General features: G+C 40.4%; 1 protein-coding gene across 15 annotated transcripts in view; it reads right to left on the bottom strand.

Annotated features, from left to right (window-relative positions):
* PDLIM5 (PDZ and LIM domain 5) overlaps positions 1 to 25840 on the bottom strand; it is a 129760-nt gene that overhangs the window by 84081 nt on the left and 19839 nt on the right. For 13 of the 15 annotated variants that reach the window (XM_068681728.1, XM_068681725.1, XM_068681724.1 and 10 more), the window contains exon 3: positions 6439 to 6590. In XM_068681728.1, the coding sequence (XP_068537829.1) occupies positions 6439 to 6590 (152 nt within the window). Of the gene's footprint in view, positions 1 to 6438; positions 6591 to 12690; positions 12915 to 25840 lie in introns of those variants that run through there. The other 2 variants (XM_068681732.1, XM_068681731.1) reach the window with 2 other exon arrangements.

Here is a 25840-nt window from a genome sequence, read left to right as displayed (position 1 = left end):
CTCATTTTCAGAAGGGATATCGGTGCTTATTTCCTTAATTAGCCAACACTCAGTTTAGACATCCTTAAAACAGGAGTAATGCAAGAACTATTACAGAAAGAATTCCAGCAAAAACATATTGTCAAATTTAGAAGAAAAAAAAAAGACTCACGCCGTGATCTTTTAAACAAATTTAGTGCATATATTCAACTAGCACAGGAAATACAATCTTATTTTATATGCTAAAAAAGCAAATAACTGAAGAAAAAAAAAATAAAATGAAAATGCCTATGTAAGGGAAACAAGGATGACTAGTAAACCAAAGTGGGAGAAAAATAAGACTTCCTAATGCATTCTTATCATAGCTTTCTTATAAGTTTATCCTTATATGGTTTATGGAAACAAAATATCCACCCCAAGCAACCCATGACTCATAAACCTTAAGTACAAGTCTTAACCATCACCTAAAGTGAAACTTATGTTGTTAGTAATTTGAAATCCTTCCTATACTTCTATTATTCTAGTGATTCTTTTTTAATTTACTTCATTGTTTAATTATGAATTTATTTTTATTATAAGAACCTCTCCTGACATTTTATTTAGTTGTTATACTGTTTTCTCACCTTTCCATGGAGACTTTTAACCTTTAGGTCTTCTGATTCCTGTAACAACAGCTACTCCTGGCTCTTTTGATCAGTGGTACCATTTCCTGCACTACTGATTTTTATTTTTGTGAGACAAAACAGTTTACAGCCAGGCTACATTAGCAGAATATTTTGACACCTAAGGAACAAAGCACTGAAAAGGTTCTTAAAACTTAGTCTATATCAAATTGTCTCGCTTCCCTATTTTCAAGATGGAAATGAGACTATACATTTTGTCCGTATAATTTGTCAGAATACAAATTACTCACAGCAAAAAGCTCTTCTTCCTGTGCATTTCCCTAGTGTATCAGGATTCTTGACAAAATAAATGGTAATATCATTTCATTGTTTTTTATTAAAAGCAAGACTGGGAACAATAAAAATAGTGAGTAAAAAACATACAGAGCTAGTCTTACTGCAGACAACCCTTTCTGAAATGGCTAAGTTGAAAAGCGAACTTACAAAACAGAAATCAAATTATCCATAACAGTTTTTCCTTATTACCCCACTGTAAACCATGAGAATTTCAGATGTTCTTAAGCTGGAAGTCTAGACTTTGTATTTCCTGAAAGAAAACCTGAAAAGATGAGGGAGAATACTGTGATAAAGATTTCATACTCAGGAGAGAAGGTAAAATAAATGTCACTGTTTTAAATACATGGGCTTAGTAATTTGTAGAACCCAGCCTTAAGGCTCATCGGAATTTGGCTCTGAATTTGTCCTGCCAACATGGACATCACAATTGCCCAGCAGGCTCTAGCCTCACAAGAGACTCTTGGACAAAACCAAGACAAAAACACATAGGCATTGATTGCATTGCAACACCCATGTTCATTTGCAATCCGTGAAGTCAACTGTCGCAGAGGCGGAAGAAGCGTTAAAGTAACTGTTCACGGCTGAGATACAGCACCCAAAAAAGACTTCTGAAGCACTGTAATATAGTGAGAGAGCGTTAAATAACCTCAAGAACCCCCCCCCTCCTTTCTCTTCTCAAGCCAAATGATCCCAGTGCCTTATGTCCTAAAGGGCTAAGTTCTTAGGGAGAGATGAATTAGAGAATTTTATGAATTAGAGAAGTTCCATATTATAAAAACAAAACAATCAAACGAAGAAAAGAACATGCCACCGCTTTTCCAGGTTTTCTCTATTTTTTGTTTGTTTGTTTTTTCTTAATCCCTGTGGTGCCAATTGCCACTGTTTCCAGAATTTTCAGGGGTATCATGCCCCCATGGAAGAGTAGAAATACACAATAATTATCATTCTCAATTCCAAAGAATCATTAAGGCAGAAGTCTGGAGAAACAATCCTTCAAAACAATATTTTAAATAGGTGATGGCTCTTAGTCCTTGATAAATACTGAAGATGAATATATAACCAAAAAGCATTTGTTTTCCATCTGTCCTCATGAGATCGACAGAAGGGCTTCAACAGAAAAATAAAATATTGGGGTGCAAAAAGCAAGGAAAAGCTAAAATCAGCCATTATAAAAGGGAAAAGAAAATAAGAAAATACACCCCCTTGTTTTTAAGCCATATCTAGTAAGAAAAATGAACAAATAACATCCACAAAATATATTGAAAAAAATTTTGAACTAAAATGATAACCTTCATATTAACCAGGAAGAGTTATGTCCAGAACTAATCAATTTTAAAGACAACTACCTGAAAATAGTTCCCACCACGTGGAAATATTAGGCACCTAGTGCTGTACACAGCTGTCAACTACAATTTTGTTTGCATTTAAACAATCTCCAAGAAAAGTGGGCTTTCAATTATGACAGCTCTAATTCCAGTTCTTTCCAGTGGCAAAGACAGAATATTTATATAAAACAGTATGTGATATTGCCTTACACATGAAGAAAGGAAGCTTTTATTCTCCCTTCAAATATTACGCTAACATTCATTTACAGTTACAAAACATCTAAATTGGTCTTTCACAAGAGGTACATGAACATCTGCCTCCATAAACATACTCCTTTCAAGCTGTAACCAAAGCTTCTGAAGGCATTGCTTTAAATACGCCTGCCGGGCTAACTACTTCTTGCACCTTAATTTCTTTCTCTTCATTTTATTTATTTATTTATTTTCACTTTGCATAAGGAACAGGTGAAGTCAAGCGAAAACCTGATCAGCAGTACAACGTTGTAACAAGTTAAAATATCTATAATATGGAAATTGGTCATAAGGACTTGTTTCTGTTGTTTTTGGCACATATATTCATGAAGTAGTATATATACTATGTATATATACATATAGTATATATGTACATATATAATATATATAGTAGTATATATGTGTATATATGTAACAATATACATAGATATAAAAGCTGTAACTATATAAAATAAATTTTATTTTCAACTAACAATTGCTCTGATGATTTTAATTATTCTCTCCCAAGCAAGCTGCACAACCAGTTCCATTGTGAGGCAGGTCATGTACCCAGCAATTTTTCCTCATGTCGCAATTATTTTCATATCACGCTAAAGTCTGTATGACCACATTCACTTCCACATGCTCAAGATTACACGAAACTCTGTCAAATTATAACCAATCACGGGTAAAGCAGCATCCATAGATGAGTATACAGTGCTTACCATTTATCTTGAACAAAGGTTATTGTTACCACCAGAAATGTACCAAATGGAAACACATTTTGGTTCTTATGACTGCCTTCACCAGAGTTCTTTCATATCTTTCATAAAACAGTGCATGGACATGCTCACGCTACAAAAGCCATTAGCTCAAGCCATAACAACCTTCCAGTTTTCTTGGTCCCCAAAGTAACGCACTGACCAACTGACCTCTGCTTTTGTTTAAAACAGCAGAAAACTAGGAACACTGTCTAGAAATTTTTACATGTTTTTAGGACTAACCTCAGCATTCTTATATGATAGCTCAAGCAATCAGTAGCCTATGTAGAAGTATACAAAAGCTCAAGTGTTTAAAAGAAAAATATGTAAAAAAAGATTTTCTATTTCCATTTATGGCACCAACACTGTTTTCACATTGACAGTATCTTCTCTTTAATTTTTCATGGGAGCAATAATGGCTCAAAATACTTTATTTGGTTTTGTTTTGAGAGAAGAGACAGCAACAGAAGGATACTATTATGGAAATCTCTCAATATTAAAATGTCTTATCTCGCCACCCTGTTTATACCCTCAAGTCATTCTTCCCATGGGCAACCAGTATCTGCAGATAGCGTGAGCCAACCCAGCTTCCCAAAGCACTCTCTTCCAGTCTAAAAAAAATAAATAATCCATCAAAGCAAATCTTTCACAGGCAGGGGAGCCAGGAGTGCACTGCCCATGGCTTTGGTTTCATGGGATCCAGGCAGAATTAGAATCAGCTGAGCCCATGGGAGCGCAGCACAGCCACGAGACGGACATCTGTCCCACCCCCAGATGCTGGGAGCTGAGGCTATTTCTTTGATCTTTGCTAGTCTGAACCCAGCTTAGCCTTCAGCCGTCAGGTAGCAGACGCCGGTGAGTCACTTCCTAGGCAGGGTAGGAAGGGTGAGAACAGGAGGGGACTGGGCTAAACTCATGATTAATTCGATTTTCAAACCACAGAGCAGTCATCTCTGCACCCAATCAGACAAGTTACTGCCTGAATGGGACACACCTGCTATTCCTTTCTGATATCTGATATTAGCCCTGCCCATCAGTTTACAATGGTGGGAGAAAGTGGGTCAAACCCCTACACTGATGGTTACCTGCAGGGGTGACTCAGTAGGATCCTGGAGAGTGCATTTCCAAATGACCTGCTTGCCTTGTTGAGAACCCGAAAAGCAAATGACACACTCGACATGATGCATGATTCTTCCAATGAGCTGGTATAATACCTTTGTTTCATCAAGAATCTCTTAATGCCAACTTTACAAGTTTCACTGGAGAAGATGCCTCAGGCATGAGCCACGCCACAAGACATTCCTTTCTTCAGAGGCTGAGCAAAAGGAATCCCCTATTAAGGGCAGCTAGGACCAAAGTACAGAAGGACAACAGACAAAACAAGAAACAACAAGCAAGGCCGAAACTGTACTCTCTCAGAAAGGAAAGTGCTCAAACAACTACCTAACTACATGTCATGTAGAGCTGGGAACAACCACCACCACCCTGGAGAACTAGACATTAATCAGACCTACAGCCATGTCATCTCTTATTTTTGCACTCTGAGAGGGGTATTCCTTTCAATAAAGGCAGTGTAATATGTCAGAAAAGGTAATAACTGGTGAAGTTATACTGTTATGGGACTTAACGCTCACTGAAGAACTTTGCACTGCTGAAGGAGGGCACAAGCAGGGTACAACGGCTGTTATTTTCTTTGATAACAAGAAAAGATGGTTCACATTATGTGATGGCTTCAGGGGCCGATTTTTATGCAAGATGCTCACTCACATCATTAAATAAAAATAGCAGTCTTCTAATAAAAGCCAATATTTAGCCCCGGGAGACTTTTGAGAGTCTAAAGGAATTTCTTGTGCTGCTGCTCTTCCTGCTTCGGTTCCACTAACCAGCACATGAGCATCCAACTCCCTTCTTCCAACCTCACCCAAAATATAGTCTCATGGTAACAGCGGTATGCTGAAATTCAAGAAACAGTACATTTCGGAATGGGGAGGTTGGCCCAAGCTCTAACTTCTATAGTATAAACTGCAATTAGCAAAAGGAGGCTGCAACTTTAAGTAACCGCAGCAGCATTTTGAGAAACATTTTGCTCCAACACTGAGCTGCAGTATTTTCATCCATGTAACTCAAGAATTGACTTTTTTTAAAAATACATCATTCTGTAGTAGGGGGATTCAACTGGAGGTAATATATTGGGAAGTAATGCTTAAATAAATAGACCTATATAGAAGCCAACTATTTACTAAGATGACAGAATTTCTGGAACTGGTCAGTGTTGTACCTCACTTTTGTCTTGAAAAAAAATTGAACACACTTCCTCTCAATCAAAATCCAATGCACAGTTCAGTTTTGTGGAGCACTGAGTATTATATCTTGTTTCACTTTGACTGCTTTTCATACTTTGCCATTTTGTTACCATTTACATGCAACATCAACTCATTAACCAAAAATAAGGTCAGATCTTCTATTAATAGTGTTCTAATGCCTCCCGCAATTTCTCCAGTAGTAGGTCCTAAACTAATTGTTTAAAAGAACATTTCACATTTTGTTTCATTATTTTTAGTGCTTGTTTGTTTAGTGACCTATGCAATAGTTCAATCTCACTACTGATGGTTCAAGAAAATTTTTATGGGGATATACTCAACCAAAACTATTGCAGGACTCTTAAGGGAAAAAAAAAAAAAAAAAAAGACTGGTCTGCCACATTAGCTGTTGTTCCAAATGCAGGAAGTTCAGAAAGGAAGCTGAATGATACTATGGCAGCCAGATGTAACAGGAAGTTTACAAATAAAATAACGATGTAGGACTTGACACAAAAAGATATGTCCCCAGTCAACTGGAAGAATAGAGGAGAAAAAGTCTGGTGATACCTGTTTTTTAATTAAAAACTGTTAATGAAACTGAAATTCAAAACAAAGAGGAAATAGACTTCATACAATATAGAGGAGGTGACAGAAGGTTGGAAAAGGTCTTTGTCTATTCATGTAATTAACAACTAATAAGTTTTCTAAAATGCTATAAATCAAGACACATTTCAGGCTACAGCAGTGTATCTTTCAATCACGGCCATTTAACTCTATGCACTTTGCCAAACCACTTACATGTTTTTATCCTCCAAACAACTGTTACGATGATGATTAATTCTCCTTCAAAAAAAAAAAAAAAAAGAGAGAAAAGCTGCCTTACCTTTGCAGAGTCATGTTCAGATTGCCTGTACATGCCTTGATCTTGTTTTGTGCTTCTAGATGAGTCATTCCGTCAGTACTTATCCCATCAATGGTGAGAACCACGTCGCCAATCCCCACGTGTGCTCGGGCTGCCTTTCCACCGTCACTAAGCTGAAATACCATGAAAATGGCAAATGAGAATCTTGTATTCAAGGAATATAAACATAAGTCATTCAGGACCTCAAAAGATTATTTATACACTGTGGTGCTCATAAAAACGGAAATGGAAAATAAAAAGTTATCATTTCTCCTTTGTGAGGATGTTCCTGTGGAAGTTACAGTATATCTACAATCTTTCTTTCTGGTAAAGCAATATTTATAATTTCTTATTTCATGTGAATGACAGGAAAAGCATTGCACAGCATTATCCATTTTTCAAAACCAAACTCAACTTTTACTTCACTGTCTGACAGCTGTGCAATAACTAAGAGACTGACACAGGGATTGACACACAAGATTTCCTGGACACTACATTTCAGTTTCTTATCTCTTCACATCAGAAAATTCTCATAGAGGAGAAGAGAGGAAGGTTAAACCATTTTTTTTTTCCATACTAGATTTTCAATGTAAGCCATCTATTCAAAGTTTATGTATTTGTCAATGGCTGCTCATGTGTATGGAAGACGTCATTAGTAGTGAAACTGACTTTTCTCCAGCTGCAAATACTAGAAAGTCAAAAGTTCAACACCGCAGACAGGCCAGTTAGAGGACTTTGTTTTGCCTTGTTCTTGGTGGGTTTATAGTCCCAGCCACCCACAGCACATTCAGAACAGAATAAGAAAGGCCTCTTGAAAAGTTCGTGTCTTTGATCAAGGTCACTGCTGAAGTTCAACTCAACTGCCTTTGGTCCACTTGAATGAAGCACTTTAACAACAGAAACCTTTGTAAAGTTCACATTATTGACCCTGACTGAACAATAAATTAATCTTTTCATTTGAATTCAACTGGTTTAATTACCAACAATACAAATAAAAATAAGGCAACACATAGCAAGATTTATGCATTGACATACCCATGGTCCTCAATCTGTTGATCACTTTATATCTGGCTACAGAGAGCAGTCCTGTGTGGTGCAAATTCCCTCTTTGTTTCCAGTTGCGTTCCCTCTCCTACAGTCAAGAAGCTGTAACTGCTTCTTCAAGGAATTGAGCGCACCCTCAGTAAGTTTGCAGACAACACCAAACTGGGTGGAAGCGTTGATCTGCCGGAGGGTAAGAAGGCCCTGCAGAGGGACCCGGACGGGTTGGATGGATGGGCAGAGGTCAATGGGATGAAGTTCAAAATGGCTAAGTACTGGGGCCTGCACTTTGGCCACAACAACCCCATACAGCGCTACAGGCCTGGGGCAGAGTGGCTGGAAAGCTGTGCAGAGGAAAAGGAGCTGGGGGTGCTGGTGAATGCTAACATGAACACAAGCCAGCAGTGTGCCCAGGTGGCCAAGAAGGCCAACAGCATCCTTGCCTGTGTCAGGAATAGTGCAGCCAGCAGGACCAGGGAGGTGATCGTCCCCCTGTACTCTGCTCTGGTGAGGCCACACCTTGAGCACTGTGTTCAGCTTTGGGCCCCTCGCTACAAGAAGGACATCAAGGCCCTGGAGCATGTCCAGAGAAGGGCTACAAAGCTGGTGAAGGGCCTGGAGCACAAGTCCTGTGAGGAGCGGCTGCAGGAGCTGGGGTTGTTTGTGTCTGGACGGATCTCAGGGGAGACTTCATTGCCAGGCCTACCTGAAAGGAAGGTGTGGGGAGCTGGGGGTCGGCCTCTTCTCACGGACAACTAGTAACAGGACTAGAGGGAATGGCCTCAAGTTGCATCAGGGGAGGTTTAGGTTTATGAATCTATGCTTGGAAGTTACACATGCAAAAACTTACAACTCTTTTTTTTTTTTTTTTTACATGCAAGTCTGAGTCTGTTTCTTGAAAAAAAAAGTGCTATGTCTTCAGAGAGGTGCTGAAGCGACAAAATTACTTCATCTTCATTTCCAAAAGTGGAGTTCTCCTTGGGCCAAAATCACATACTAGCAAGCGACTTCTCGAGGGAAGGCAGAAGTAAGCCTTTCATCCACATTGTCTACAGCCTCTCTTTTAGTGCATCCAGTAGCCACCAAGAAGTTATCCCTTTCAACAATGACCAGCCACAAACTACAGTCATCAGTCTCCACAACACTTCTAGAACAACTGAAGTAAGGCTAAATCTTGAAAACAGTCCTTGGCAAAGGGCTAGAGACACGTAGAATACAAGGGACTTCTTGTATTTGTATATGAACAGTGATATGAGAAGGATGTCACCTGTCAATAGACTTGTGGAAAGTACACCATCAGCCTACTAGATGTGGTTAAGTCTTCCTTAAAAACTCAGGGACAATACAAGACAGCTGTGATATGTATCTGACAGCATCTGAAGACAAACACTTTTGCCTAATACTCAAAATAACAGCCAACAATTCAAACAAACCCTGAAAAATCCTTCTACCTGGTGTTAATTGTATTTTATCAAATACATTATCTTAGTGAAAGGTAGGAAGACTTGTCATCTTGTCAGATTCAAAATCGCAGTTAGTCCCTCAGCATGGTAGGTGAACACAAATATTTCACCCAGAAGTGAAATTGAATTTTGCTAACAAGTGGAAGGCAGCAGAGCAAACCCCATACAAGGAAGGCAGACAGAAAAAGAAGATGCACTAATTTCAGAAAACTTCTGGGCTTGCTAAATTCATCAGAATTGCAATTTCTGCGGTGGATCATTTTCCAAGAGACTTCAACAACAAAGCCAAAAATCCTCAAAAAAAATGGAGTTCAGACCCAACTTCTAAGGTAAGAGAGCCAATTACTATAAAACCCAGGTCAGGAAACCCCATGAGCACACAGAACACTATGACCAACATAGCTATTTATAGGGAAGATCCTCAAACCTTGGCGGGGGGAAAAAGGCCATAAACAGTTCTCTAAACTGCTACTGACATTTGACAGCAACGTCTGGAAAAGGGAATGGAACGTAAGGGTGTTAAAAGCTAAAGGTCAGAAGGATCACCATGCCTTGTAGTTGGACTGCTGAAGTGAATAAAATCCAGCTTTCTCAGAATATAGGCAAATGAGCACAATCCACATATGATGTAATTAGTGATGAGAAGGCAACCTACAAGCATTCGAGCAGCAAGACTCCAAAAGCAGGCTTCTTACTATTTTCATTGGGGGGCGGGGGAGTACACCTTCCATACAAGTATAAAATAAAACAAATAAATAAAACTCACTTTTTACTTATGCAATTCTAGTGGCCAACTCACAAGAAACCAGATGATGTGCCTTTCAAGAAGTCACTCTTAAACTGTTGTCTTCTGGCAATGAAACTCTGCATGCACAAGTGGTAGGTGTAAAATTTTCAGCAAAACCCCAAGCTGAAATTGCATTAAAAATATGGCTGGTAAGCATGTCCTGAAGATAGGAAAAAGAGCAGACACATCCCAGGAAGCAGGGAGAGCTTCAGGCTGTGTCTGTGAGAGATCTGCCATGCAAGCAGGGGACTGAATCTGCCTTATAGATAGCGAGGGTCACAAACGCAGCTTAATTAACAAATCACTGGACTGTTATTTGAAGAACCATGTATGCAGAGAGATGCCAGAGCAGTAATCTCCTTATCTTTATATAGCAGATAAAACTTCCAAGTAACACCTACAGATTTGGGGATAAGAGATCTGACTAATGAAGGGAGGTGAGGTTGGTACTTCTAGGAAATCTCATCGCCTGGCAGTGCCGGCCAGCATCCCTGCTTCATGAAGCAGCTGTAACAAGCTAGTGGTACAGCTACAGGGCACAGTTTTATGGCAGATACTGGAAAGAGCAATACAATCAGAGCAACAGATACATAAAAATAATTTAAAATAAGCACACGCTGAACACAGCAGTAGGAATTTGAACACTGAAATAATTTAGATCACTTTCCCCACTGCAGATAAATTTCTCTGCCCAGGAGCCTTGGTTTTGACATTTCTTAGGTTCTCTAACTGCGTGCTATCATTACAAACAACAAGTTTATATACATACTGGGGATTGTATGTACAACTGTTTATATATTTGAACCAAAAATAAAAGAAAGGATCCCCATATTCCTTATCACAGTGGAAACTAAATCCATTGATTTCACTTTTTTTTTCCACCCACATCCTGAAAAATCCAAGAGAAGCTTAAAAAAAAAAAAAAAAAGTAGGTGCCATTGTTAAAAATTATAAAACAGGCTACCTGTGAGTCAAACTAATTTCTAAGCAGCATAAATATTCTTGAAAACCTTGATGTATCTGTTTTAATTCTGTACTTGCAGTATGAGGAAAGTTTTTTTAAATCAAGAATGAATTACAGCTACTTTTTTTTTTTTTTTTGATGTTACGCAGCAGACTTCTAAAACCACAAAATTGCCAAACCAAAAACATTTCCTCCTACTTAGTTGCATGTCTATATTTTCTGGGAAGCTCATTTTGAGACAGAGAGGGAGGCAAGCAGGAGAGACATTTCGTGATCAGGCACCTGCTGAGACCAATCACTCCCATAGTCCCCAGCAGCAAACCTCTTCTCATCCCTCAGCAGCCATCAGCTTCATGGCTGAAAGCCAAAATCCAGTCTGTGCCATCCAGAGACACTCAGGACGCTTTCTAATAAACACTTATAAAATCACCCATCTAATAATAGACTTGAGTTTTATTTGAACCCAATTTTTTTACTGCTGTTTTTTTTAAACGTCAGAATTCCAGAACTGCAAATATTGCTCAAAAATACATTCCAAATGTAGATAAAACAAAAATAAACTAGTTCTTGTTCCAGGATGAACTTCAAAGACAACACTACGAAACAATCCCAGCACAGTTCTACCCCCCAGATTTTTAAAAGCAAATGGACCAAAACATACTGCAATATGACCGCTTTGTTGGGCTAAATTTTAGCTAGCCTATCATTTCACTTTGCAATAAGCAACATAAAGAAATAAAAACATTTACTTTCCATTTTCACAACGTATTTTAACAGATTCTTTCTAGGGAAATTGTGTGTGCACATACATGCACACCTATCTCTGAATCAATGCAATTTGTAGCTTAACTCATTTCTAATTAGCATATAACCATCTCCTTTTCCTCACATGACTAAGAAGAAAACTTGACAAGAATCTCTTCTTTGGACCATATCATTACTTAGCTTTTATGCAGTAATAAATTAGACACTCAGATTGCAGTTACTCATAAGACAAAAGTCTACTTGAATAGAGATGGAAGCTTTTATCTTTCCAACGCCGCCTGCCTCGAATCAACTGTAGCTACAACCGGCTCGCGTGGTGGTGCATCACAACCACTTTTCCAAAGAAACTATTTTGTAGTCCAACAGCAAATAATGCTCCCCTGTGACACAAACATCCTTCAATGTCATCTGTAACTTCCCCTCTCACAGAACGGCATTCATTGTGCCTAATTTAAAACTCACTGGGATCTCTGAAATCCCTCCAGCTTGATTTTTACCCCTCAAGCATTTCTGGCGTGTGGTTGCCTATAGCAATTCAGTTGAAAAAAAATGCATAATCAGAACGAAGTCAACCAGACAATGACCTTTAATCACTACCACTCTTGCTTCCCTTTCAGCCTGCATTCTTCCTACATTAAAGTATTAAAGGGAAAAAAAAAAAAAGTACACCCACATACGGAAATAACGTTACAGGAGAACTTTGCAGAACCACAAACTAAGTAAATAGGCAACCTCTCTTTATCAAATATTTTGCTTTTGCATGCAGATGTTCCAACCGCAGAGGCTTTATCTCCCTGCTATAACACACTTGATGCTACCATTTACACTCGTGACCTGCTACTCCCTTGTTTATTCCTAACCTTGCTCAACCTGAGCAAAGTACCACCTTGCTGCGGTATTTAACAGCATGCTCTCAAACGCACGTAGAGCTCCAAGTACACCAGGAAGCACCCCTTCGGTGGTTCACTGCAAGCTCAGGGAAGAAACCCTTGCTGTAATTTTGGAGCACACAAGCCTGCCCCAAAACACGAGGGCATGTGCCCTGCACAAAGCAACCCACAGACACAACGGCACATTGCCCTAGGGTCTAACACACAAATCCTGGAGTGCAAATAGGGTAGTGTGCTCCAGCCAGCCCTACCTCCTGGGGCAGCTCGCCCAAGCTGCTCCCCTTGCTCATTCCCTGCAAGTCAGAAAGTAAAAACCCCACTTACACTCTGGACTCCTGTCAGGTTTGGTACCCTTGGGATCTAGCTTACCACTTCTGCATGATAAAAAGTACTGAAAGAGTCAGGGGAGCACCTGCTTTTTGTGGCAAATGAGCTTCCTCTGCTCTCGCTGGAAACTGAGACCTGTATCATATTCCTCACAGCCTTTACTATGGCAGTGTTATTCACATAGCCAACAGATTAGCCAGCCAGCCTTAATACTTGCTTCCAAATCAAGAACGTACATGCCAATTTTAAAGTCCAGATCAAATTTATACAGCCGAGGTGTAAGAGCTGTAATACAAGGTTTGCAGTGGAAACCGCTGACACAAACAGCTACAAAATGGGTTATGAGGCAATCCTGTAAATATGCTGAAGGTTTCCCCCAAACCAATCGGGTGTCAGAATTAGCTTAGGTCAAAAAAAAAATTTGATTAACAGAGTATTTTGCTATGTCCCACTGCCAGGAAGCCCTGCCCTTGCCTCTCCCCAGAAGACTGCCCCACACTCCCCATCATCCACCTGCCTTCTTCTCCCTCTAACTCTGAAGGTGCTCCCAGACTGATGGATAAACCTGCAGTCCAGGGTGAACAGAGCACACCAGCCATCACTGAGGACAACATGCAACATAAAGCAAAGCATCAACCATGCTTCTCAGCCTGGTTCTGTACCCCACCATCAGCTACCATCCCAGGGAAAGGACTAGCTATGCCTCCAGCCTGCCCTTCCAGGTCCTCCTGCTTTGCTTCATCCCTTTTTTTCCACTCATAACAGCTCCCTTGCTGCAGCGCAGCCGCGGACGGCTTGACTGAAGTTTCCCCAAGACAGCTCTTCAACTTATTGTAGCCCACAGAGAAAGGCTGGAGGGAGCCCACAGGCATTCAAGCTTTTCACTAGTGAGGAACCCACAAAACCACATCTCGCTTTTCATTTTCATTTCTGCCATTTATCCTCGGCAGTAACCCCAACAACGACATATATTTTAACGTGATTGTGCCGCGTATCCCTATCATCCCACATTCAGGAGCTGTGTCAAACAAAAGCTAACACAAAGCTGGAGTTTTCTTTCTAAACAAACATGGCCGAGAATGCCCGTGGGTTCATGTGTTCTGGACGTATGGTTTATAGACATAAGATATATGGTTTCAACCCTCTCTTTTCTTCTTAAGCTTTTTCTCTCACTGTATTTCAACCTTTGATATTTATCAAGTCCTCCACGAAAAAAAAATAAACTGTCACATACATGCACACATCAATCACTTCATCCATCCCTGCACACATCAAACACTGAGCTACACACCTACAGAGGAGCACAAAGAAGATGGTTGCTGCAAGAAGAGGCACCAAGCAGCATCACTTATGCTCGCACACAATTAGGTTGATGCCAAATAAAATCTAAAACCATTGATTGAGTTTACGGAATATGATAACTGCATGATGCATAGGTCTTTTGAATACGCTGTCTTCTGTTTTTCATCAGCTGATGCTAAACAGATCCACTTGAATGCCAGGGGGATGAAACAGAAGAACAAGCCCTCAGATTCCCATGCCTGCCCCACAACAGGTTGCTAATAAGCAAGAACTGTTTCCACGTGCTGATGCCAAGGGGTTATTAGCTAGTGCCATCCCTCACTTGTCATGGCTTGACTGATCATGGGTGCCTTGCAGTTCTGCCCTGCTGCGAGCAGGTTTCATCTGTGACCCCCCAGCTGCTGCAGATGTCAGGAAGTGGAGGCAGATGGCTTCACAAAAGGTGTCTTCTTCATCTCTAAGTTCTCTATGAAAGGGAAGCAATTAACTAAACAAGCAGCAATAAATTCTGATATAATTTATGCACTTTACATGTAGCCTAAACATGTTATTCAGGTACTGAGATATAAGCTAGAATCGTATATACCCGCTGGGATTCAAAGGATTATTAAAATGAGTCAAAACTCTCATCCACTTCACGTAAAGAATAAAGCAACTATTCTATGCAAGCGTATCTCTACTGGCACCTAACAAAGCTAAACATCTGGTCTTGCTTTTCAGAGCCTCCTGAAGCTCTGAAGAGAATAAAAATTGTCACTGAGATGGGCAATACCTGTATATCCTGATATTCAGGGGACCCAAGTAATATTCTGATTTGGGGAAGAAATAAAGTTGTGATGTCAAAAATAAAGCTGTTGAAAGGATGATGGCAAAACAATTTGGACATCATGGCTACAGTCAGATTTAAAAGAAGAAGGTGGTGGGCAATTCCAAAAAAACATACATTTTCTAAATACTGCAGTGACGGAAAGTGATTTACAGTTAAGTGCCAGAATGTCTGCAGATATTTCGGAGCGTAAATTAGGAGCTTTCAGTAAGCCTTCTCTCAAGGAGCTCGGTTGTGTTCCCATACTGCCGGCATGCCCCAGAGCCCTATTTATTTTAACTGGCTGGCTTCTCTCTGAAGATTATTCTTCTGTTCAGAGAGTTTACAGAACTAATCCAGGTTTCTCCCTGGGAGACTATATGCCAGTGGGTAAAAATTATTGCCTAGTTAATTTCTCAGAGAGACAGAAAGAGGAAATGGAATGAAAACGTAGCTAGAAATGTAATGTAAACTTTGTACGGCTGCTTTAGCTCTTGTGAGCTGTGAGTCTGTAGAGTCTCTCTTCCAGGGTTGTTTTTTTTTTTGGATGCCCGACACATTAATTCCACAACCAAAGCGCACAACTACTTGGGACTGCTGAAGAGACATCGCTTTAGGAGCCACCTGGCTTGCATCAAAACAGAAGTTTCAAGTACCTGACATTTTTACAGCAAACAATGAGAAGTGCTGCTGACACTGGCACGTCCCTGGCAGGCAGCAGCCAGGGTCCTGGCCATCAAGAGCACACAGCATTACATCCAGAAGACTGCTAATGCCTCTCTCTTGGAACAAGCAGTTTAGAAAGTTAGAAAATTAGGTGTTTGTTTGTTGTTTATTTGCTTTTTTCCCTGGAGTTTCCTGAACTAACCCAAACCAAAGCTTTTCTCTAATTGTGTTTAAGTTGTGTATCAAGTGACAGTGATCTCAGCTTCTTCCAGAAGAACAAAAAAAATAACAATAATAAAAAAAATCCATGGCATGAAGGCCATACACATGAAGATCCCTGCAGTGCATATAGTTGCGTGCTTCGTCTGTTCCCAAACAGGATTATTTTTATTCATTTACAGATGATAAAATTAATTCAACTAACTGAACATCCATCTCCCTAATAATCTTATTAGCCCATTGTGTTTCCATACAGGTTTCAGGGTCCCTCTCAATAGGATATGCCTTTCTTGCATCAAATATAATGTAATTGCCCCATGGTTTCCAGAATACACTCTTACATAGGAATACAAATAGAATATTTTATTCTGTGTAATTTCAATTAAAGAGTTCCCTATTTTTATTGCCTTGGAGTCCCTCTTATGGGAAGAGGGGTTGAAGGATGCAAACAGGAGTCTCACACATGGCAGTGGTGAGAAGGAAATACAACTCATGAAGCAATCCCACACATGAAAGCAAAGCGAACAGATGAAGCACATGGGGAACTGTGAACTGAAACCTCACCTGACAGAAACTAATACAGCTTCACCAGTGGCAGGAAAATGCTACTACAAAGTTAATTCCTCATGATAGTGAACTGCTGTTTCACTTTCTCTTATCCACAAAGAGAACAGACGTGAACAAACATGTAAAGAAACAACTACATGCTTCAAAGACTGTATAATTCAGATAATGATAAGCTGCACCACATAAGTAAAGAGAAAAACAGGGGCAAGTTCAGGCACCAAGAGCATTCCTTATGGGCAAAAAATCTGTCTAGGAAGTACAGCTCACTTAACCGTTATCCCAAACCAGTGCCACCGCATCAGCTCCATAGAAAGTTAGGACACATTTAGAAGTCATTTATAGGGAGAAAAAATAGATAAATAACTTCTGAGTTAGTGACATAAATCCTGGCCAGGAGTGACACAATAGATGTGAGAAATACAAATGTGACTGAAAGACCAACAATTTTTTACTAAATGATGGAAAGAAGAGATCACTTCAGAGACTGCAGGAGGATGGTGACGTAATTCAAGCAACAGTGAAGGAAGATGTCTTGGAAAGAACTTGGGGACAGCCAGGACGAAAGAGGAAAAAGTTGTATTAGCTGAGAAAAAACAAGAAAGGGAGCAGCTGGCAGGTTTTGCAACCTGGTCAGAGAATCAAAGTGCAGTCTTGCAAAACTCATTAATGAGAAAGCAGCAACTTCTGAAGACAGCTTGAAAGAAAGAGATGATGTACTGCCTCAACATCACAGAGTTGATTTTCTTTTTATACAACCTTCTCCAGATCAACAGCCGTACATGTTTGTGCCTTCATTTAAAGCAGTGGACAGAGAACTCCTCAGGATTAGTCAAGCACAAACTTCTGGCACAAAGAAATAAAACAGAAATAGGAGTCATTAGTAAATGCTAGTGGATATCTTGCCTTTTATATGTCAAGGGAATATTAGAGCAGACATTTACTTTAAGCCAGACACTTACTGGCTAAACACCCAACATATAAAATACCGCAGGAAAAAATCCAATAAAAAACCCTCAGAAAATAAGAAACACATTTTAAAGGAGTTGCACATTGTTTAATAAATTCATTCCAGCTGTTTATAGCTAAGAAAAAAATCTTTATCACAAGCTAATAAAGCTCATGAGAACATATAACAACTTCAGATTTAATTTTGCATTTCTAGCTTACATGTATATACAGAACACATATAATGTTCTAAGTTCTGTTCTATAACAGTTTTAGTTTGATTGACCTCAAATATGACAATTACATGACTTCAGATTACACAGCTGCAGTTTTTTTTTTTCTTGATGTTACTTTGTTTTTTTAATATACATTTATATATATAAACACTCAAAACAATGAGTGATTGACAATCGATCAGAGGCCGGTGAGACACCGGCACAGGCTGCCCAGAGAAGCTGTGGATGCCCCGTCCCTGGAGGTGCTCAAGGCCAGGCTGGATGGGGCCTTGGGCAACTTGGTCTGGTGGGAGGCATCCCTGCCCATGGCAGGGGGGTTGGAACTGGATGGTCTTTAATGTCCCTTCCAACCCAATCCATTCTGTGATTCTATGATATATATACAAATGTAAATAAAAATTGTCTATGTATTTTTAACACAGAGATGTACACCTAGAAATGAAAAGGCATTCTTCCCTCTCTACTGACGACCTGTATGAGAAGGCCATATGAAGTTTATCAGCATTTTCTTCGGGCAGGATGTGACAAAAATACATTTGTCCAGACAAATTAGGACGAATACTCTGACTGCAAAAACAAAGACCCTTATTTTAGGTGAATTCTCCTGAGCATCTGATTGCCAAACACGTTGACAATTAAGACTGAATATAAACAACTACAAAATTTCCTTACTGAAGTTCCAGAAAGGAAAACACTGGTGTATTTGCTGCCACTATGAACCTTGCCTACATCTTTTGCAGCCTTCTGAGTTTCACTGCTGTGAGTTGCACTGAGTTATGCCACAACATGTGTTTTGTTAGTTGGACATCTGGAGATCCAGAAAGTTACCCACACAGCTAAACAATGAATAAAGTTGGAAGCTAGTTATCAAATAACTCTGAGGAAAAAAAAAGATAAAAAAATAAAAAAATAAAAACAGCACCACAAACAATAAAGAAAACTTAGTCCTTCAAATCTATTCCCTGCAATGGTCTATCACTTGCTGTCAGCACATCACCGTGCAGGGCAAAGTGCCCGGCCACTCAAAACCTAAACTTCCACGGGAATCCTGTAAAATAGAACCCCACAGTCATGTCAGCTCTCTGGCAAATTTGTATTTATTTCTTTTGATTATATGTCATTATCTCTGGACCCTATATACAAAAACTCAAGTCAAGACATTTTGAAATTGCATTATGGAAAAAAAAAAAAAAATATATATATATATATATATATATATATATATATATATATATATATAATATAAATATATATTTATATATGCAAATATATATATAATATATATATATATTTACCACCATTATATATATATTATATATATATATATATATTTACCACAAAAATATATATATATTTACCACAAATATTCACTGTAAAGTTTACATCACATTCACATCTAAGGAGAATAAAAAATTAAATAATTTCCAGTCTTGAATTTTGGCACTGAAAGACTATTTTAGCATTTTGAAAAATATCTTCTTTTAGAGGCTGACTATAGACAAAGCAGGGTAACAGCTTTATCAGGTTAAAGAATGCACCACCAGACCCCAATATCTGCTCATTTCTCCAAAGTGATCAAGACAAGTGGTATAGAAGGTCTGCAGGTTTGTACTTTTTTTTCTTTTGTTAAATGCTGATAACAGTACTTAATATTGATCACTTGCAGAACAGCCACTGGGCTCCATACGATGGCTTCCCAAGGAAGACCACTGCAGAGGCCATCAGTCTCCAAACAGCAATAGCATACCAACTCCTACTTCTGTGGGCAGAAGGCACATGTATGGCAGCAGAAAGGGAGATATAACATGCAGCCAGTGACCTTTGGCAAGCTGTGCCCACCTGTCATATGAGCTGGTGACACTAAGGGTCACACCACTTCAATCCTAAAATGCACCGTTTGCATATTTGCTGCCTGGTTAACAAACCAATTTTAGGAGCAGGCTTTTTCCTCGTTTATATATCCATGTTCTTTTTTTTTTATTTAGCCAAACGGGTTCAGCAGGGCAACGAAAAAAAAAAAAGATACAGAGAGACTTGAGCTCTTCACACAGCCATTCATCATGCCTTCCTTGAAATTAGCAGCTTCATACATTCCTCTCCGGCCACCTATTAGAAGGCATCACATATCTTAAAATTACGCAAGCCACCAAAGGGAGGTCCTAGATTTACAGCACACGGTCCTGCCTGGCCGTTGCGGAGTCTGAACGATCTGGAAGCATTTAATACCTCTCACCCGTGTTCAGTTACAGCCCCACACCTCCAACCCACTCAAAAGTTGGCTTTCCCAGGCAGCCCAAGGATGGTTGCTCTGTCTTCTGAGCTGCCAGATTTAAATGGCAACATAGCACAGTTACAGCATACCTAAACATACTTTTGATGATGGCAACATGGGATTTTCACACATCAATAACAACATGTTGTGATAAGACATTTGAATAAATACATAAACACCTAAGTAGCTACAAAAATATTAAGATATACCCTCACTTGAATTTGTTACCAGAATTATTTTAATATGTATGAACTTCCACTTCAGAGTTTTGTTTTTACCAACAAAATAATTCAAGCTAACCTGGAAGAATCACATCCAAGCTAAGCTCCTATTACTAGCAGCAGGAGTCTTGCAATTGGTAATAACAAGCAGTGAATCCTAAACAAGAATGGCTGCAGTGTTGGTGGAGGTGTTTTTTCTTTGTCCTCCAGTTTTCCAGTAAGATTACCCTTAAACCTCTTCAGGCAGTAATTGTAGAAGAATGACATACACTTTCACGAACCACACTGTTCTCATCTCTGGACACTGTGATACAAGCCACCAACGTACAGCCACGTGGCCACAAGAAGTAAAGGAGATAAACACCTTCTGCAATCTCTCCTTGACCAAAAAAATCAAAGAATGCTCTATCAAAATGTTTACTTAGTTCAACAGGGATTTCACAAAAATAGATACAATTAAGCTTATGTCTCAGAAGAACATTATCCAAGTCAGCTTTCAGGCTACAGAGATAACTTTGGCATTGCCTTTTGAGTAGAGATAAGGAACAGAAGCAAACCATACAGGTAAGAGCCACACACAAAATTTAAACAGACCAAAGCAGGAAAATGAATAAAACTGGAATCCTTGCAAATAAAACTATTTCTCAGAAGCATCCCTTCATTCCCACTCTCAGATGAGGTGAGGGGATACTAGACTAGTGCAGCTTTAGAGTTTTTCTCTTTTCCCATTCACATAAAAACACCCTGTGGCCTGGCAGAGCAATCAGACTGAACTAAAACACTGATCTTCCTTCTTGCAACACAGATTACTCGGAGCATGAACTGAAACGGCATTCACAGCTTTAGCGTGGAGTCCAGTCCCTTACCACAAGAGAACTCCTGTAACTGGCAGTCTCTGTTGCAAGGGAAGGCTCTGAAAGCCTAAGCCACTACAGAAACACGGAATAAACAGGTCTGAGCACACTCCCTGAAACCGCGACACCAAACTGCATGTTTCTGCATGGAACCTGAGCTGATGTTACACAAAGCTTGGGCATTTAGGTGACAACTCACCCTTGCAGATCTGATACCAGCTGATTAGCTTTACACTTAATCTCCCCAACCCAAGTCTGCCCAGAGCCCTTCTACCCCACAACACAGTCCAGAGACCACAATGGCATTAATGATTGTGCTGTCAAAGAGTTCAATACAGAAGGCTGAGTGCTAAAACTAGTGAAGCAAAAAGCAACACAGCCTCCTCCAGGCCCACTCACCGACTGTAGCACGTTGCTGCACTTATTCCTAAAATCTAAAAGATTTTGGCAGCAACCAAGTTAGGGATAACTTCCACAACATGTGGGGAAGGTAAGTCTTGCAAATGCTTCCAAACGAACGCATGAACACTGCAAGCAGACACAGAGGATGATGGATACAGGCACTGCAGCACTGTTACCAGGATGATGTTCCTCAACAAGAGCAGCAGCACCAAGGACATTACACTCCATTGCACACATGTGAGCTTCCACTCTTACTAATAGCACAGCAACAACTGGCTATTTGCCGCCCTGACCAAGAGTTATTGGTCAAATGAAGCATACAAATAATTCCCATCTAACATTGGCGCTGGGTTGCCTGGTGGATTTGAAGCCTCCATCCTAGTTTTGGCCGTGCTGGCTGCCAGATGCTGATTGTGTGCCCAGAAGAGACCTTCCTATGGCACAGGCCCTTGTTCATCCAGGAGAACAAACAGCTGAGCAGCTCTTGTTGCCTTCAGACGTTTTGCTGCCCCCAAGCACTCAGAGGACATCACTCTCCCATTTATAGGAAGCTCTCACTACCATGAAGTTCACTAAGCATTTAATTACCTCTGAAGTGCTTCTCTCATTAACTAAACAAACTAAACATGCCAAGGGAAAGAACAGTATTTTGCAGCGATGACTCACACTGAAGAGCATGATACCCCCATGCTAACTGCTGAGGCAGTTACATTTCAAGCCCTTCAGATGCATAAGCAAACCAAGTGCACCTCTTTAATCTGCAATGCTTAATTGCGGTGTGGAGGCTCAAGCCTTTATGAATTGAAAGCGTATAAAAGGCAGATATAATGACAGCAGCACAGGATGTGTACCAAGGGCGAAAGTTCCTTCCACATTCCGATTAAATTGAGGGGGAAAAAAATGTCTTTTCTGAGTAAACAAAGCTTTCAGCAGAACATGATCTTTCCTTTTTTCTTTTCTTCCAGATGAGACAAAGCTACTAATACAAACAAAATTAAATACCAAGCAGACACATGAAAACCCTGGTGCAGCTGAAAGCTTGCGTTCAAGCATCAACAAGTGCAGAGGTGAACCTCCCTGTTGTTAGGCCAGACCTCCCTGCATCTCGGTCAGTGTCACGAGCACTTCCTAAACACAAAGTGCAGCATCCCCAGAACACGAAGTCGCTGTCACTCGTCCCGCTGCTGCGGAAGAGATGCAGGCAGGCTGGTGTTCATCAGCCTGAAGACAAGACTGACACAGCAACTCAACAGCCTACGGGGCAGGCTGCAGCAGCAGCGATAAGTACAATCTGCCGGAAAACAAAACAGCCCGTCACATCCATCACAACCTGCTAATTATAGCTCGGAGGAGAGAGGGACCTACGTACAAGAGTGGGTGGGCAACCCAGCTGACTGCATTCAGAAAGGTGTGCGGGAGGATGAAGAAAGGCCAAGTTCTACAGGAAATAAATATTTGTAATGAAGCGTCGCTGCTCAGATGTGCTGCAGAGCATCTCCCTTCAAACCACTGAAGCTAACTCAGGCCAGGAACAATGGAAAGTTGCTTTCCCAGCACAGGAGGGGAAACTCGTGTCCTTGGGGTAGGATTAGGCAAACATCGCCAAAACAAAAGAGCGTGCTAACCTCTAGTTTATGCTATTAAAGTGTCAACAGTAATTATAAAAAGCCTTGCAGTTACAAGTAATTCTCCCGGAAACATAATTTTTAGGGTACTAAGTGAAAAGCTGACAGCTAAAACGAAGTATAGTGTCAGCCGAGCATACGAACAGATGAGCAGTAGCATATGGGCCGGGGGGAACATGGGGTCAGGGCCACAGCGGGGCTGCAGCCATACAGACTGACTTCAAACCGTGCCCTCCTGCTTAGGGTTATTATTAGTGAAGGGGCTTAGGAACTCTCTGAACTATAAAGGCCAACTAATGACACCTGCAGCTGCAGAGGAAGCCACCCTAGACTGGAAGAGAGTTTTGGGTAACATCATGAACCACATGAACGCAAATCATTCAAAAGCAATCCTAGGCAAACCCTTCATTTCTTAGAACTCTGCCTGAAGAAATTAGTGCTAGTCTCAGAGCCAGGTAACAGCGTTCCCTGAAGAAAAAAAAAAAAAAAATATATATATATATATATATATATTTATATTTATATTTATATTTATATTTATCTACTTTATCTCTTTTTTGATTGATGAAATGAAAAATTTACTGGCATAGAAGTCCTCTCCTCTGATTTGGTTCTGTGTAACTATGTATTTTTAAATACTGTTCTCAGATTTTAAGCATCATCCCCTGGAAACATTTTAGCACGACAACCTAAAAACCTGATGTCAGTCAAATGCTGTTTTACTCCTATTAAGTGTCTACAAATAAAAATAAACTCACTCTAGCCTAGTCTAGTGATACCAGGGGTGGAAAGCAGCAAGGATGAGTAGTCATTTGTCTGGGGGAAGATACAGAATAGGAAATGAGCTTGCCTGCAGAGTTGTCACTGTACATCAGTTTTGAAGAGGAAAAAGCAGCAGCAAGCTAGAGCTAGGGGCAGGGAGAGCCTCCAGGAGGGACACACGTGCCCCCAGGAGCTACGTGTCGAACGACAAGCTCCAACTTTGGTATGGGCTGCTCAGCAAGGGTCTAAACTTTCCTCTAGTACTCTGGGGAGATGAATGCAAGCTATTTAAAACCCCGGCACATCGAGCTGGTACGTCACGTTAATACATCGCCGGTGTATTATGTTACAAGGCTGCTTGATAGCCAACCTTTAGGTTCGTCTCCAGCACTCTGGTGAAGCAACGCAGGCAGAGGGCCACAGTGCTCAGTTTTTGAGAATGACAGGTTTTAGTTAATGCTTCTGCCAAACCTGAATGTGCAGAGGTATACCAAGGAAGGGGAAAACAGCAGATGCTTGGAAGGGGTCTCAGATTGAATGCAGATAAATTTTAGAGCAGACAAATGAAATTCAGTTGCCAACTGTTTATTTATGGTGCTCTACATTCCCTCATACCTCAGATTTTCTTATAAATGTTTTAACACTTAGTAAAACGTCAGCTCTCTCCCAATTTACACAGTCTTGGGTCTTCACAGCTTCCCAGCAGAAGCCCCACTTTAAAGCAGACATACAGAAGGCACGCAGCTATCTAGCACAAAATGAAGGGCTCCCTTACTCCAGGGGCACAGGGAAACACAGGAGGGCAGCAGGCAGAGGGCAGGGAGTGCCAGCACAGCTCTCAGCAGCGTGCCCATCACATGCAGTGCACGAAGCCAGGCCGGGCAGGGCAGCAGGACACGACCCGGGCAAGGGACAGGCTGACCCACAGCAGCGGCACTGCCAAGAGCACTACCTGAGTGAGCGGTGACATGAAAAAGTGAAACACCAAGGCATTTCAAACCACTGCTGCTTCATGTGGTAAATAAACTATGTGGTTTCATATTAAAAAACAAAAACAAAACAAAAAAAAACACTAAGCAAAAATAAATTGTATGAAACAAAGCAGCATCCTGCACAATACTGCCAGTGAAGTGTGGCGTGCTAGCTCCCTTCAAGGGCTGGTATTTTATTCAGGTATTGCAATGATCTTGACAGCAGGATGAAAAAAGGCTTTTTTTTTTTTTAAACAATAGAGTAAAACAATCAAAATGAGAAAAAAGGGGGACCTTTGCCACTTACTCTTCTCTCTTAGTGGCATTTAATTTGGCAATGAAACTCATCGCTCCTCCTTTGAGACCCCAGCAAGAGATGGTGAGGAAGGGGCTTAAAAAACACAAAGAAAGTTTAACAACTGTCAAATACACTGGTTTTCAGAATATATTCAAGTACAATTCAATCACCACTTATGACATTGTTGCCATGTAGGAGAAGGAATAGGAAAGCCATAGGAAACCACTGCATGAATGAAGCTGTCCTGCCGGACCTGGCAGCCACACTCCCCCCATTCCCAGGGGGTTGCCAGTGCATGCATTTTGTGTTTTATTTCCATAAGCAAGCTTCTGGTCTTGGACCAAGGGCTGCAGTTGGTGCTTTCCTAGACAGAATGTGTCCCAGACAGAGCTGCTCACCTCAAAAAAAAAAAGTCTATTTTTTGGTAACAGCAGTTTGCTGAAAAATTCTTTAAGAGAAACCCTATTGATATTTGTTACCATCTTTGTTAGAGAACTGGTAGATGTCAATAGAACGTTGTGCTAAGGAAACCACCGCTGATTTCTCCTTTAGCAGATCCTTACATGACAGCTTTCCAGCCTCTGCTGGCGGCAGGTCAGCTTTGAACAAAAAAGCTAGTGTTGCAACATCTCTCCTCATCCTTCTGCAGCACTGAAATAAAACATGCAGAGGCACGCGCAATATGTATTTTTTTCATGTCTGTATTAAAACCTAGTAAACAAAAACCTACCTATGTCAACATGGGTCTCTTTAATCCTTGCAATAACTTACATATTGACTTCTGACGAATTTCAACAAGATATTTTTGACAAAAAGAAAATAGGGTCCTAAATGAAGTTTCAAAATCCATTTCAAAATCCATCTTAGAAAATATTTTAAGTTAATTTTTCAGTGTACTGCCTGTTGGTGTTATCCTTGTCCTCCCTCAAGGGTGTGGCTGTTCACATTTTGGTCCTTACATTTTTTCTGTAGCCTGGCTCAGCTAATCAAAGATTTTTTTCG

The sequence above is a fragment of the Anas acuta genome, chromosome 4, assembly GCF_963932015.1.
Source record: "Anas acuta chromosome 4, bAnaAcu1.1, whole genome shotgun sequence".
Taxonomy (NCBI): Eukaryota; Metazoa; Chordata; class Aves; order Anseriformes; family Anatidae; genus Anas; species Anas acuta.
This window is presented reverse-complemented; position numbering and strand designations above follow the sequence as displayed.